General features: G+C 33.2%; 2 protein-coding genes across 2 annotated transcripts in view; both read right to left on the reverse strand.

Annotated features, from left to right (window-relative positions):
- The window catches only part of LOC129225121 (CCR4-NOT transcription complex subunit 1-like), a gene marked incomplete in the record, with an annotated part of 91,796 nt that extends 79,396 nt beyond the window's left edge, over positions 1–12,400 (reverse strand). The window contains 3 exon segments of the mRNA XM_054859682.1: positions 9,948–10,118; positions 11,431–11,541; positions 12,278–12,400. Of these exon segments, the coding sequence (XP_054715657.1) occupies positions 9,948–10,118; positions 11,431–11,541; positions 12,278–12,325 (330 nt within the window).
- A 91-nt stretch (positions 12,401–12,491) lies between these two features.
- LOC129224821 (CCR4-NOT transcription complex subunit 1-like) overlaps positions 12,492–17,103 on the reverse strand; it is a 28,527-nt gene continuing 23,915 nt past the window's right edge. The window contains 3 exon segments of the mRNA XM_054859368.1: positions 12,492–12,551; positions 13,031–13,125; positions 13,345–13,482. Coding sequence (XP_054715343.1) covers positions 12,492–12,551; positions 13,031–13,125; positions 13,345–13,482 — 293 coding nt within the window.

Below are 17,103 nucleotides of genomic sequence, written 5' to 3' on the forward strand. Positions count from 1 at the left end.
AAATGTTTGAAAAGTTTGGTCATAAAGAGAAGCAGATACCAAGAGGTTTAATTTTGAGGTTTTTCAAAGGTTGCAGCAGTCAGAGGTTTGTATATTTTCTAGAATCAGCAAATTAATACTTAAAAAAAACCTTTCATAAGTGCTTTTAACTTTTATGGGAAGAAACTAAAATACCCAAGTTCAATGGCATTGCCAGAGAGGAGTTTTTGAAGTCACTCCCCCCCCCCCCCGGATTTCAACATTTATTTCCAATATCTATACAGTGGTTTATTACAATATAAGGGCGGTTAGGACAAAAACACTACCCAGAAAGTTATTTTAGTTTTCACTATTAAGTTCTAAAAATATTAGGTTTGCAAATCATTTATAAGTATGCAAATCAATTATTCGTATGTATTTATTAGCTGTTCAGACAATAAGGCATTTCAACTGTCCTCGAGTAAATTTAAAAATTAGGAAGTAAGAAAAGTTTATGAAAGTCCACAGTCCAGTCTCTACACCTCAAAATATACAAAAGCAGCTTAAGCAGTGATAAATACTCTGAATGCAAACTTGAGCCTATTCAGCTTTCATTGATTAACTTGCAATAGACAATAAATGTGCAAGTTCAGATTTATAGAGCCATATTTCGAAATTGAAAAGATTCACAAGAAGTTGACATATATTATGACAAAAGTAGTTTTATTTTGGGAAAAAATGGGTTATTGTTGAAATTAGAATTTAAATTTAGAAAGGCAATAATATTCAGGTGATTTGTGAGTTCATAAAAAATTACCTGAAAGTTTCAAAGAGCAAAATGGGGCGAGGGGGGGGGGGGAATAATTTTTAAAACTAAGACCCCTATTACTTGAATATACATATGTACAACAACAACTTTTGCTATGCATACAATTCATAAAATAGTTTATTAAGTCAAAATATTTTGCATAGAAATACCATGCCCAGTGCCTGTTGATAACCAGCAACAGGCACTGGGCCTAGCTAGGCTTGTACTGGTCAATTTATTAGATCCAAATGAAGATGAATGACCCTCCTTAAATATCTACCCCTTTGCTGATTAAAGCCTCTTTCGGTAAGCTCCAAGTACCCACAACCTTAATAAAGTAGTAATTTTGAACATTTGAGGAAAAGGGGAAAATTGGAGATATAGGGAGGTAAAAGCATAAAAACGAACACTACTGGATTTCAAGTGAATAATCATAACACAACCACCCCTGTTATACACCTTATTTATTTTAGCAGACATAAAAAAATGATGTACTTATAAATAAAATTATATAAATCAACTTTATATTTAAAATACAAACTTTAAGTTAATTTGTTAGGTGGTCAACTGCTGAAATTTAATTTTTTTTTAAAAAAAATCTGTTATGACCAAAAATTAGGTAAAGATAATCATTCAAAATTGCAAAAATAAATTAGCAAATAATTAAACAAGACCAAGGTAATAAATTCTTTAACTCTTTAGTTATTAAAATAAAAAATAAAATAAGCTAATCTGATGCAGCAGTGTCAAAATAACTACTAATTGCCAAAAATATAAAAATATTTACAAAATGCAAAAGGATTGAAATCTCAAACAAGGGAAGCAAATTTTCGCGAATTAAGTTTAATGTTGTCATGTTTCCCATAAAATAAACTCATATTTTACTGAAATTAAACATAAAATATGTTAATCGACGGTAGCAAATATGAAAATAACATCCGATTAGTGAATATATTTAAATATTTGCAAGATGCAAAAAGATTGAAATTTCAAACACGAGAAGCAATTTTTCGCAAAGTCTGAGTTCGTTCGACGTGGCATGTTTCCCATGAAATAAATTTGTTTTTTATTAAAATTAAACAAAAAATATACTAATCTAAGGTAGCATATGCGAACCTTTCATTTGATTAGCCAAAATATTTAAATATTTGCAGGATGCAAAAAGATTGAAATTTCAAACACAAGAGCAATTTTCCGCGAAACCCGAGTAAGGTCAATGTTGTCATGGTTTCCAAATTAATTTCTTTGTTAATTAATGAAATTAAACAAAAAAATAAACTAATCTAAGGTACCATATGTCAAAATATCTTTCGGTTGTAAAAAACATCAAAATATTTACAAGATGCAAAAGGATTGAAATCCCAAACACGGAAGCAATTTTTCGCGATGTTGCATACTGAACACATGTTCAGAAAATTGCATTGGTGAAATACTTTTTTAAAACTTCTAAGCACAATTCGTTGATTTTTGGGAGAATTTAAGCACTAAGAAACTTTTTCAAGGTTTTAAAACTTTTTCAAGGTTTTCAAGCACTTGAAAATGAACTTTTTTTTTTCAAGCACTTTTCAAGGTTTTTCAAGGGCGTACGAACCCTGTTCAACTCCACTTTCATTATTTAACATTATTGAAAGTGAAACAATAATTAACAATACTATTCTAATACTTTTGCTATTTTCCTCTTGTTTTTAACTATATTAGACACTGTAGTTTTAGAAATTCCATATATGCCAGCTAATTTTCTCTGGCTTTCTCCATTTTCAATTACTTTTAATACTTCATACTTTTTATTAATCTCAAGTTCCACTAACTTTCTTTTTGAAGCCTTTTTATGTAAAACTTATAGCACAAATAGCAACAAGCTCGACTCTCCCAGTTCATTATGGCAAAATTTAAATGTCCTATCTCTTAATCCCTTGCACCAGAAACATGTAACTTTACTCATTATTCATTAGCAGGCCCGGATCTGCGTACCCGCAGGGCGTGGGGCCCGCGTCCTTAAAGGAGCTAACGGCCCTAGAAATTGAAAAAATATAGAAAAAACCCCAGCACTAAGGCTTATTCGCTTTACAAATAGACACTGCTGACCACTAGGGAGGGGCCCAACATATTTTGTTGCAGGGGTGGGGGCCCAAAATGTGTAGATCCGGGCCTGCTCTTTTTGCACAACTCCTGTGTTGCCACAACATATTGCAACTGAAAGAAAAGACTTCGAACTTTTCTACTGACACCTATTTTCATTGACCAGAGTAAAAAAGCTATCTCAAATAGAACAACAAATGAAAAACAAGTTTGGAGAATAAAGAGCAGCATAAGCTTTATGCTGCTGTTTAATTATTAAATTGCTAGTATGTCATCAAAGCATTAAAAACATTCTTTGAAAGATATCAAAAAAAAAAAAAAATATTATAATAAATAAAATAAAAAAAAAATAAAAAATTAATTTGAATTTTGTCATCTTGAATTCAAATTATGTTTTTTCGCAATCAAGAGTGTGTGTATCTGTGTGTGTGGGGGGGGGGGGGGATGTGTATGTGTGTAGGCATGTGTTTGTGTGCAGTCATGTGTGTGGGTAGTTGTGTGTATGAGTGTTTGTGTGCGTGGGGGCAGGGTATGTGTATGTGTGTGTAAGCATATGTGTTTGTGTCTGTGTGCAAGCATGAATGTGTGGGCAGTTGTGTGTATGTGTAGGTGTCTGTATGCATGCGTGTGTGTATGTGTTTGTGTATGTGTGTAGGGGTATGTGTGTGTATGGTGGTGTTTGTGTATGTGTGTGCGTGTGTTGGTGAGTATGTATGCGTGTGTGTGTAGGATATGGACGCAACCTGGAGACTGTTTTTGCTAGAGGAGCAGCATCGTGAGGCCGGCCTACGCGATGGGTGGTGCTAGCAGAGGGTGGCGCCGCGCCGGTGGGAAAAATGATAGCACGCCAAAAACAGTCAAATGAAAGCAATAAGCAATTGTGATTGCTCAATAATATGCTGAAGAAAGTTTTTAAAAAAAGAAAGAAAATTAATTTGAATTCTGAAATTTTGAATTCAAATTATGTTTTTCGCAATCACGAACTGAGACAGGACCCTACTCATTGGAGTTACTGTTTCTAGAAACGGCTCCTGTCCCCCCCCCCCCAAGTCTGCCTCTCCTCCTAGGCGGTTACTTGTGCATTAGTTGTGTGTGTGCGTAAACCTGTGTGTATGCACGTAGGTGTGTGTGAGTGTATGTGTGTGAAGTCGTGTGTGTGTATGTGTGTGTGTGAACATGCGTGTGTGTGTGTAGGACATGGACGCCTCCAACCAGGAGAAGCGGATAGCTCAAAACCGGAGCAGCCGAGCCGTCAGCAGAGGACGGTGGGCGGTGGTGCTGCAAAGGCTTCTGGTCCAAGTTGAAAAAGGCACGGACACCAAAAACGGTCAAATGAGAACAATAAGCAATTGTGATTGCTCAAAAATAAACCAAGTGGTCAACTTACAAAGGGTTTTTTACAATGCTCCGGACCAAATTTGGCGTACATTAGTGGTCAAGATAGACAGGTGGTCATGATAGAGAGGTGGTCAAGTTACAGAGGTTTTCCTTCATTATATGAGATAGGGCTAATTCCGTTCCTGACAAAAGCAGTCAACATAGACAGGTGGTCAACTTTACAGGTTTTACTGTATATATATATATATATATATATATATATATATATATATATATATATATATATATATATATATATATATGAGGCCCCTAGTTTCAAAACTGGATACTTGTAGAAAACCAAATTTTACAGGAGACTTAAAAAACTAGTTTTGCTATTGTAACAGTATATTTTTGAATGTTCAACTATTTTGTGAGATAGTATACGGTCACAGTAGGAGGACTTTCCATTATTGATATTTTTTAATTCTTCTTGTCATTAATTATTGCTAATTAAAATTTGCAAGTATCCGGTTTTTAAGCTGAATTTGCAAGAATCCGGTTTTGAAGCTCAGCTGGACTTTTCCTGGCCTTCTGATTGGATCAATGGAAAAGAAGCAACAACACCGCATAAAACGAACGAAAATATTTTATTTTGGTTTGAAATAGATCATTTTTAACCTTTATCAAGAACTTTTACCGAACTGACTTCAAATTGAAACATACCTCACTTAAATTGAAACTGAGGTAATTGGTACTTGTTGGGTTACTAAAGTAATTAACATTTTTTAACGAAGAGAAAAAGTAGGTAAAATGCGGGTACGCTGACAAGATTGGGGTAAAAGGTTTTGGGTACCAATATTGCACGTCCACTGGCTTGTCCAGTAATTCTTCGCAGTCGGGCTGATCATCTGCAGCATCAGCGTTGGAACGAAGGTTTGTTGGCCTTTTAAAGGTAGATCAACGGATGTGGAATGGTAAGTTCGGGAGAAATGAAGCAATGGAAACTGAATTTCAATTTAAATAACATTTTATTCAAAAACATGTGTAAAATGTAGATAAGCAAAAACAATCAAATATTTATAAAAAGCATATCCCCTATTGACAACTCAAATATAATAATAACCCCCCCCCCCCCCCCAACAAACAAATATCACAGAGAAAAAATCACAATATTCAATTACTGGAAAAATCATCAACAGTTCTAAAACGTTCCTAATATTTTTAAACATTTACCCTACGCCATGCCACATCGATGGTAGCTGTTCAGAAAAACTATTTTAAATAATCATACCACTGGGAGTCCATACTTTAAACTTGGCACACAAAACAACGAAGGCAACATCCATCTGTCGGATGTTCAGACCAGTTGAAAACGTCCACTCGTGGACAGCAGACCAGAATCCATGGTCAATCAAACCCAGGCACGCCCATGCCACAGAAACAGTAGCACAGGAAATTATTTGCCCAGCTTCAAGCAAAACAGGAACCTTCCACTAGCTGAGGCTACCTCACCATCTAGTGGATTCAATCCAGTCGGACCGGCTCCGTAATCGAGTATATGCCGGACGAACCTTCCGGCCCTGTTAGGCCTAATACTTAAAAGACATCAACTCTTCAAATTTATATTCCTTAAAAAAAAACTCCTTCGTTACTTGTAGGGCACTGTTTTAGAACATCCTGCTCTGTTAGCAGGCTATTGAATCTTGTTACAACATTTCTGAAAACCTCCACGTCCTCTGCGTGGATAAATCAATCTTATTGAGCGCACATGCTCAAATCAAAACACACCGTCTGCAGAACAGAAGCAAATCATAAGAGATCGACTGATTGATTGACTTTCTATTTAAACCTTCTCTGTTACCTCGATGCAATGATGTGACGTCGTCAAAATTTACATCTGTTGCATCTGAAAGCAACTCACAGTTAAGCCTTTAACTGTTGCTATTTCTTAAATTTGCATTCTTGACTGCTACCAGCAGAAAGATCCTTAACTCATTGAGGCCTGACGTCACGTCCGCCGATGGGCGAAACACGTGATTGACTTGTCGGGTGTTTAGTCACTTAGGGATTTCATACATACGCCCGCCGGATAAATTACGTCTTTTAAAACCGGGAATCTATTTTTCAGACTAGTTTGAATTTACTGGTGAGTTTTAACCAATTAAAATACATTCTATCTTTTTACGAAATTGCTCCAAGAACCTAAAATATATGGTTATGCTAACAAGGTTCAAGTAAAATTGCAGGTCTTCATTATTCTTCCAGTTCACTCCATAACGTTTAGCCATAAGATTTTGGATGTCCTTCGCTTTTGCTTCGGCTATGGACTTGCCTTGGGGAATCAGGGAAGGCCGGATATTTTGCACTTTTTTCCCAGCCTTAAAAATGTTCTTAAAAGCAGCTATTTCAATGTTGTAGTTGGGTTCTCCCTTAACCACAATATTATTTTGACCGGCTTTCTTGAGAAAAAATCGTTTTGTCGGGTTGAACTTGAAGTGCCATTGCTGCACATTTTTAAGAACCATTTTGCTTTCGGTTTTCCAGTCCAAGTTTTTGCAGTCCAGAGTCCCCAAGTGTTGGATGGTACCATGGCGGCTGTACACTTCGACGTCCTCATCAGGGGCAATAATCACTTCCAATTTCCTGAGCTCTGCTTCAATACTCCCAAAAACCCGGTCGGGAGGGAGAAACGAATGTCCGACCATTGGGAACATGATCTCAACAAGCTCTAACTGAGCTGGAGCAAATTTACCGAACCAATACAGCAGCATCGTAATCATGATCGAATTTTTATTTTGGCCGCCACATCCATCAGCCACGAGTCTTAGAATTTTGACATCATCAGAAAAATTTGTGTTCATCAATCGGTGGAAAACAGCAGAGGCGATTTCGTTTGCTCCTTTCAAAAAAATGGTCTCGTTCCATACGTAAATAAACATTCTCTTTCGTGAGGGACGCTTTCGAATTACCACAAACTATGGTGAAGTTGTATGTGGAAATTTTTCTGCTATAATAAGCGGCTTGGTCCGGAATCTTACGGAGCATTTGATTTTTCTGACAGTCAAACGTCATAATGACTGTGTCAGCTTTATTCTCCTTCAATTTGGAGTAAAAAGCCTTAGCTTTAGCTTTATGCATCGTTAACTCAGCTTGGAGCTTATTTTTTTTGCCAATATCTCCCTCGGCTTTGATTTTTTCAGCAAACTGGGTACACGTTGAGCATGTATCGGTGCGAGGAGAGCCAAATCCTAGGTTGTAATGGGAGTTGAAAACGTTGCGAAAGTAGCTCTCTTTCACAAGCAAATCTGCATCAATACATTGCTCTTGGTACATTCGCCATATTTTGGCAATCGAGAGGTCAGTGGGCAAATATTTCGGAACAACGGTTTGACTGCGACAGTAATGACTTTCAGAGCACAAGAAACGCTCAATGTATGCTTTAACGGCTTGAAGTTTTTCAGCATTTAGGTGCGACTTTCTGTCACCCCCTCTTGTTTCAGATAGCATTGTGCCTTTGGTGTGATGTCTTTTGACAATGCCAAGCACGCGATGTTTTTTGACCCCAAGTATGGTCAGAAACATGTGTTTACAAACTTGAATGGTCCCATCACGACGAGAAATTATAAAAAACGTAGTTACCACGTCCTTTCGAATGGCAGCAACCCCAGCTTGGCGATGAGGTTCGGAACTTTTCGTGTACTTCAAGATGAAAGAGTCCTGATCAAGTTTGGTAGGGTGTGAATAAAATTTATGGCGGAATGAGGTTGCATCAGCCACATCTACTTGAGTGCACTTGAAATGTTTTTTGTTAGGGTGATTACAAGCTGGTAATGCCGGCAAATTCGGTTGTACTGGACAATACCGTTTCCTCTTCTCTTGATTCCGCTTCCATTGATCCTGATTACACTTCCTCTTCCTCGCGAATTGCGGCTCTACCTCCGTAGGATGAACATTCATTTCACTTCAAGATACACAACTGACTTTGCGAACTGAACAAACAGATGAAGAGGCGCTTCAAAATAATGTAAACAACAGTACCAACACCTGTTAACAGCAACCTCACTGGCTCTTCCAACAAGGCGCTCCAAGCGGACAAACGCTCAACTTGTAAAAAGTCCGGTTTTGAAACTGAGGCACCTTCCTGCCCCATTTCAAGGGGGAAAGAAGCGGTTTTTGAACCTAATATTGAGCAGGCAAATAGGCCTTATGATTCTCTACAAGATTAACAAAAAAAAAGAAAATCGAATTTTTTGCAAGTATCCGGTTTTGAAACTAGGGGCCTCATATATATATATGTGTATATATATATATATATATATATACATATATATATATATACATATATAAATAATGGTTAATAAGAAATAATGGTTAGCAAGAAACTTCCAGTACACAAATCATTCATCCAGTAATGTTTTTTTTTTTTTCATGTTCTCAACAGATCCTGAAATTAAGGCCACATTTTTTCTTTATTCCAAAAAAAAAAAAAAAGAATAACTAAGAATGCCTTTAATGATGCATAAAAATTACAATAGGAAATTTAGGGTTAAAATATATCTGGTATATAAGTTCTTAAAATTATCAAGAAATAACAGGTAACCTTTAAACTATACATATGCAACAAAAAATGGCCAAAACAGGATTATTCCCTAGGAGGACAATAGCTTACTATTTGGGCTATATTTCCAACAGAACTGTTATAGACATAAACTCAAACCTGTTTTTGTGCAAATTTTTTTTTTTTTTTTCTTGTGCGGTACTTGATAATTTCAATCAAATTTGGACTCGATTGGCTAACTTATCTTTGAAACAAGTGCTTAATAGGGTAATTTTCAGCTATTTTTTTAAAGCAATTTTTTTATGCAGTCCCTATCCTCTCACAGAAACAGGTTTGAATGTATATAATATTAACTATATGCACATCTCTAAGTTTACTGAGGCTTTAAAGGTTAAAAAAAAGTGCTGACATTCTCAAACATGTACATAAATTCCTTGTAGATTTTACTCTATTTTTAAATATAGGTTCAAACTTCTGTTCATATTGATACTATTTTTATATCATTTGTATTTTTAGATTTCTGTGATTTAATAATAGCAAAATGCTTTTAGAGACTAATTTTGATGAATGCAAAGCTTGGCAAGAAAGATATATGAATTTTGTCTGGTCAAAGATACTCTTGCTAGTAAAATACTATACTGCCGTGCTAAGCACAAAAATCGTATCTGCACTTTTTGTTGAAATTGAGTTATTGTCACCAGGTGGTTCTTTGTCACATATATTACCCTAATACAATTTTTCATGGTCATTTGTCAAAGGAAATATTTTTAAAAAAATTCTAAAAAAATTGCATCTTAATCAAATATAAGGAGGCACACAATTTTAAACTGGAATTTCTCATTTTGAACTCAGCTGCAGATAGCACTTTTGTGCTTAGCACGGCAGTATAGTGAGTGATTGAGAAGTGATGAGATTGGATGTAAAAATAGAGCCAAAACTTATAAACATGATGCCAAATAAGATTAAGCAAAAATCATTCAAAAGTATTTTCAAACAATTCAAAAGTCTTTTAATTTTAAAATTCTTTAGGAAAACTTCTGAAGCATATATAGAAAACTGGTAGAAATTACTACGTAATGCATACTATAAATAATTTTTAAGGGACTAAAATAAAAACTTTAAACCACTCATATGTTAAAATATTTTTAAACTGCAATTTTTTTCCATTGTATAGACAATTTTTGATGGGCCTTCTGAGCTTTTTTTAGTCTCAAATTTAAATACCTGTCCTTCAGTATGCCTCCATCGTCTGTACATCCTATCCATAGGAAATGTTTCATGATTAAGTCCTAGCATTAAAGCTTGCCAAAGTAGTTTAAAACTTTTCCTATCTTTTAGGAGAAAGCCAGGATTATCAAGTTCATGAATAACTTCTTTCCAATCTAAGGATGGAGCCTATATAGGGGGGAAAAAGTCAAACAAGACGTCAGTACCATATTAATTCAGTGCAAAGATAACTTCAAGAAAATATATTTTTACTTTTCCTAATAAGGTTAAATAAAGGTTTTATTAATGCAAAAAATATTTTAATGTGATGCACAGTTTGCTAATTAGCTTGATGCATGGGACAGTCTCAAAATGATAATAATCCAATAGTAAATACTGCTTTACCACACTGCTGCCCACCCAAATGACTGTTGTAATACACAAATGACAAGTAAATGGAATTATTCAAAATTTAAAAGTTTAAATGATCACAGAAGGACAAGATCAAACAAAGAACATCTGCCCATGTCACTCTTACTGTTTATTGGTCTCAAATACTGTCCATTTATCTGTCCAAATTCACTGTAAATATATCAGAGATGAAAACTACAAGAAATGCAAAACATATAAATATTTAAATCTGAAGTTTATTTCCACAAGTACTTTCATCTGTGCTGCTTGTACTCACATTTTAGAATTTATTATTATTGGTAGGAAACATTTTACAAACTGAACAAAATAATACTCATTTTCAGTATCAAAAAGTTCTTTGATTTCTACTACAGGTTAAAAATTATACTCGAAGTCATAACACAAAAGCCCAGTTATCCTGTAGGGCTCTTTTTTTAAAAAAACAAAACATGACTTCAAAATAACCAGACTAAAGTCAGCTTATCCTAAAATAATTTCTAAGTTTAAAAATATCTAGAAAAATTACAGGGCACAAAAGGATTGAAATTTCAAACACTTCATGCAACTTTGAACACAGCACAAGCAGGTAGCTTCAAAAAAAAAAAAAAAATTAAATGAGCTAGTATTAGTGAAAATTTAATCAAGTGGAGACTTTAAATAAGTCATTTCTTTAGTGCAAAAAAATTCCATGCTGGTTTTCAAGAAAAAGAAAAAGAAAAAGCTTCCCCCAAAAAAATCTTAATTTTTTTTAAAAAAAAGCCGATATCTGTCTACATGAATAAAATCTGAGAGACTCCACAAAAAACAAAAGGAAAATTTTTATCCGATTGATTTTAAAATGAAATTTTTAAAAAATAAATCACAAATTTCAACAATTTCATAGAGGTTGTTCAGTCAACTAATATTTTTCATACAGTTATTTGCTGCATTTATTTGAAATTATTAACGAAATAAAATGAGGTTTCAAGAAAAAATTATGAAGAATGCTTATTTCAGCAATATGGCTAAAATTTTATAGCTAGATTGGGTTTCTAAGATTATGTCCATCATATAAAACTCCAAAATAATTTTAAAGACTTAACTAAGTTACCATTTCATGAATAACTTGAACAAAAATTTCTATGTTCCATGTAGGGTGTTGATTTCCATCAGATTTTTCTTTATTTTCATTCCATATGATCATGTTATTGCTATTTAAGTTCTATAAAAAAAGTTAGGAAAAAAAACAGTAAGTTATTGGTATAAAAATTTGAATCAAAACAGAATCATAAACAAAAATTATACATTCAGATACTGAAAGCTTCAATTAAAGAAATTATACAAAACATTAAAATACATAAACAAAGACTGCCATTGGATGGGAGACAGTATTTTTTTAAAATCTGAAAATATTTTGCATACTAAACTGAAACAGCCATTATCACATGAAAAAACTAACTCTTATTACCCAATTCATAAATGCAAAAAAATACGAGAGCAAATTCATCTGCTTCATGCTGTAAATGCCTTAGGTCTCGCCTTGGGAAGTGATAAGGAATCGGGGGATAAAATAAAAGGGGCAAGGGGATAGTCAGTGTTCACTTACAATGTTTTTTTGCAAGTGAAAACAACTTACACAACAAAAATTATCATTTTCCCCATACCACGATGTCATGGGACTGAAGATAAGCTAAACTGAAAATCTCTCAGGACTTTGTTGATTTTTCCAAATTCCAGAGAATTGTGATTTTTGCAAACTGTTTTGTTTATTTTTAAGAGAGTTCCAAGTTTTCCCAGTTTACCAGAAGCCTGGCAACCCAGTAACAAGATTATTCCCAAAGAAACAAATAACTGATTATCACACAAAAATTATAAATGCACAAAATTTTCTTGTATATTGGCAACTTAAAATATCATAAGGAATACACTCTTAGACAAATATGATATTTAATACACACCTGAACAGGAACAGCATCAGTCAAGCCCATATGAGATCTAGACATCATGCAGAGAATACGCGCCACTATTGGAGCAGAAAGTTCTCTCAAACCAATTTGAATGAAGTTGTTTGTACATTCTTCAACACTAAAACAAAGAAGAAAGTTACAACATTAAAGTCTTTTTCAAAGCTATTTTATAATATATAATGATCTTCAATTGAACAAAAGTAAATCACCTTGCTGTAAAACTGTATCCCATTTCTTGAATAACATCTACATATGAATCTTCAGCCTGAGAACATAAGAAACATTTTTACTTCTTTCATCAGTATCAGAAATAAAAATTTAAACTAAGAACCAAACTAAAAAACTAATAAAGGCATTTTATCTTCAGAATTCACAATATCAGTAGATACTGGAGGATATATTTTGATTCAATACAAAACAATATTTCCTGGAAATTTTCAGAAATATTCAATTTTTGAGACAAAAAAATTTTTAGACTTAAAATGATACTTTAAATTATTAAAAAAGGGAAGAGAAAGAATTTAACTTAAACTTGAAAAAAAAAAAAAAAAATCAAAGATTTTCATAAAATTAGCTATTTGATCACCATTGTTAGTATTCTAATTTCATTACATTCATGTGCAAACTACAAGCAGGGTAACCAAGTAAGTTACCATAGCCCAAAAAATACCTGCAATTTCACATTGAAATCTTGACATAAAATTTAGAAGAAATGAAGTCATTAGAAATTAAAAATTGACTTACAGGCTTTGAAGTGTTATTAACTGAATCCATGACAGGATCAAGTTTTTCAGATTGTGAATAAGGCAATATAAAAACAGGTATTTTGTCTTTAAAATCTGCCAAAGAAAAACATGAATTAGTAACAATAAATAAGGTAGAAGAAAATATGGTCATGCTTGTCAACATATCTAGGGGGGGAAAATCAAGTATATGACACATAACAATATTACATTTTTTCATAGTTATTTAGGAAACATAAGGATTTTTTTTTTTCTGAAATCGAGTAAGTTGGAATTATGCAAAACAAAATGTGTAACACTGCATAATGAACTTACTTTTTTGTATGGAGTCACAAATAGAAATTTTAAGATCAGGTGATACTTCTAATCCTCTAGTCTCACATAAGAGATGGTTGAGCAACAGATGCAAGATCACAGGAGGCAAGTCAAAAGGATCTTGACTTTGTGAGTCCGCTAAAAAAATTAGAAAGCTTTTATAAGCATAAAAATATTAAATTCCAATCAAAGTCCACTGGTTTATTAATGTGAAATTCTTCCAGACATCTACATCTTTCAACCTACTACATACACACCTATCACAAGACACACTCATAAGAACATCTATGATTTTCAAAACATTTTTTAGCAATTAAACCAGTCATGCACAAAAGTATAAAATACCAGACAAAATACTTGCCTCAAACAAGAGATAGCACCACCTTTTGGAGTATCTTTTTTAACACTGACTTGATTTTGCTTTTGGATGCTTTTGTTTTGAACACAATGTATCATATACTTATTACACTTGCAGGGTTGGCCCTTAACGTATTTTAGCCAAAGTAAAGCATAGAAGGACTACTTACAGTTCAAGAAAGGACAGAGGAGGACCATTTCATTTTTAAAAAGAGGGCTTAGGGCAGTGACGGTGAACCTTTTCGGCCCAGAGTGTCAAAAATTTAAAAAAAAAAAAGTTAGCTAAAATTTGGTGTCAGGTAACTTGCAGAAATATAAATTCCTTTTTTCTTCTTGTACAGGTTTCAAAAAAAGATCGACACATCTGATACACAATTATTTCATACATTTCAATATTAAAAAAATTAAACTATTCGTCATAGCTAGACAATGTAGACGCTCACGCCATGAGCGGATACATTTGCTGCAAATATGTACTTCGCTCGACGTTTTTAAATTAACATCAAACAATGGTTATCTTGATAATCTGTAGACAAATTAATCTCTTGCTTTCATGGATACATGATTGAAATAAAAGCAAAATAAGCATTGCATTACTGAAAATGTTACCTACCCACTGTATATTTTAAAAAATAACTACAGATAGTTTTGAGTTGTATGTGCAAATACTTTACATTTTTATCTTACTATGCTAATCATATGCATGAAAAGAAAACTGATGCATAGATTCATATTTGGTGCCCTTTAAAACCAAGCAAGATCCACTAATTTCATACGTTAGCCGATTTCTCGTTTTAATGAATAATTAAAATGAGTCAAAATTTTCAACATACATAAAACAGGCTTTGCTTCTAAGTTTACAATTAAAAGTAAAGTCAAATATGTTGAGCCCGAAAAAGTAATACAGTGGTCTGGACAGTATACTGTACCTTTGATGAAAAACTTAACACGAAATTCTTTTAACATGAAATTTTTTTCAGGTCCCTTCAGTTTCATGTTCCACCGTAAATAAAAGTATGTCTATATTTTAATATCTTCCTCATCAGATGAAAGGGGCTAAGAAGGTCAGAAATACCTTGGATTAGGTCCTTTTGGTACCTCTAAGTTAGTTCTTTTTCATAGTTCAAATTTAGAAGCAAAAATTAACAATACTTTAGCAAGCGTTTTTTTTTCAGATTGTATGTTTGTTATATATTTATAGATTGTTTTAACAAGACTTAATTTTCATTAATCAATGAAAGACAATGTGTGTATGAATTAACTTTTTCTAAATAAAAGTTTCAAAACTATTATATTAATCTTTTTTGCTGATAGACTTTTGAGTTAGCAAGGCACATTAGTTTGCATTTTCCCTTTAGTTTTAGTGTGCGATTATCAATCTAACTGGTAAGGTAACTTTACGATCATATGTGGGAGAATTTTATTGTACTTAAAATTTATTTTGATGATAACATTGCTTGTGAACTTTATTGTTAAGTTACAAACAATATTTGTAAAAGCTGTATTCTTTTTTTTCCCTTTCCGATTTTGACAGTAATTTAACATATGAAAAAGTCTAATATTTTTTACACACTACAATGACTTTTGAACCATCATTTGAGATGTTAAGATCAAAAGTGGAGCAAGTCAATAAAACAAGATTTTGAGTAATTGGCTGTATAGTTACTTTTGCACAAAACCCTACTGCAGTATCTTTTTACTATCATTATACATTGGCAAAAGGTTGAACTTCGACTTACACCACTTCCACATGTAGTAAAATGAGGTTAGAACGAATTTCTGATAGTCTAAATAAAGATTACATAAAGAATGATACTTCTGTTCTCAACAGCTTCTTTGATATTTAAAATCTTAAATTTCTACAACATATCACTCTCACTTAATCATTTTTGCATGTTCTCTGATCAAGAGGGTTAAGCTTTGTTACATGCAAGATATCAAGTAATTGAGAACTGGCTTTTATTTGGCGCCATTCATTAATTACGTAAGGATGATTTAGGCAATTTTTGATCCCCCTTCTCCCACGTAAGGGTATGTAAGATTTTTTAAACCCCTCTGCCTTATTCTTACATAAGATTCCATTTTGTTTTTTAAAATAATGAAATGTTGTTAGAAAAGGATCAGTCACACTTAGAGATGTAAAATTTCCGGAAATTTTGAAATGGTGGAAAAAAAAGTTTTTTTACCGGTTTTTTTTCGGGAAAATTTGGAAAAAATGGAAAATTTGATTTTTTATGAATAAAATTAGGGTTTCTTAATAGCTCTGTGTTTCTTGGAACATATAAAGGGTTACGCATTAAGAAATATATGCTATCCACACATCTGCTTGACAGAAATACACATAAAGATAAGAAATTAGAAAAAAATACTTTTTGTTTTATAACTGAGAGCTTTCATGATCAAATATCAGAAATAAGTCAAGTCGTCATTCAACCAATAATAAGGGGTAATGTGTGTCTAATCGTAACAATTACATTTTCTACCTTAGATTGCCTTTGAAACTTGAAGTATTAATTGAAATTTTCAACTTTCAAACATGATTTTTTTTTTTTTTTGAAAGAAAAATATTACAATGTAACTTTACTGTCTGAAAATGAAAGCTATTGAGTTTTGATTTTTTCCAATCCAGTCTCAGACCAAATCAAAACTAAATTGGTGTTTCTTAAGCTGAAACAAAACTTATACCACAGTTTCAATTTATTCATACGGTCGTGCTAAGCACAGTAGTAAAAGTCATCCCAGCACTTTTGAACAAATTTGAGTTATTATAACCAAGTTGTTCTCTGTTTCGTATTTTACTTAATGAATAAAACGTTTTAGGGTCATTTGATCAAGAACTATTGTTTTGAAAAATTCTTAAAAAAAACATCTGAATCAAATATGTGGAAGAGCCACACTTTAAAATACAATATCTCAGCTTGAGCTTAACTGCAAATTCCCCTTTGTTGCTTAGCATGGCAGTATACAGGGTGCGGCGAAAAAAAAAAATTTCGGACAAAAATTGTATCAACGAATTGAAGAAAGGTAATTTCATTTCAATGAGTGCCTGATTTATTTTTGTTTCTCACTTTATTAGAAAAAAATTTACAATATATTACCTAGTTTATGTATTGTTTTTCGGTTTTCTTACAATTTTAATCAAAATACCTGCTATTTTAAGTTGTTTAACCAAGTAGAACGACAGTTCGTTGGTTTGTTGTCCCTCGACAAAAAGTATTTGAAATGGCATATCATTTCAAGTGGCTTGGAAATAATAGTCGGGAATGTGTACAAAAAGGAACAGTGAATATTTCAGTTAATCGTCAGGTCATCCAAAAGTGAGTTCAATGAAATCTTTCGGTTTCCACGAGAGAAGTGGTTCGTAAGATTTAAATTTGTGACCAATAAGTGGGACTAAGGGAA

The sequence above is a fragment of the Uloborus diversus genome, chromosome 6 (genome assembly GCF_026930045.1).
Source record: "Uloborus diversus isolate 005 chromosome 6, Udiv.v.3.1, whole genome shotgun sequence".
Classification (NCBI taxonomy): Eukaryota; Metazoa; Arthropoda; class Arachnida; order Araneae; family Uloboridae; genus Uloborus; species Uloborus diversus.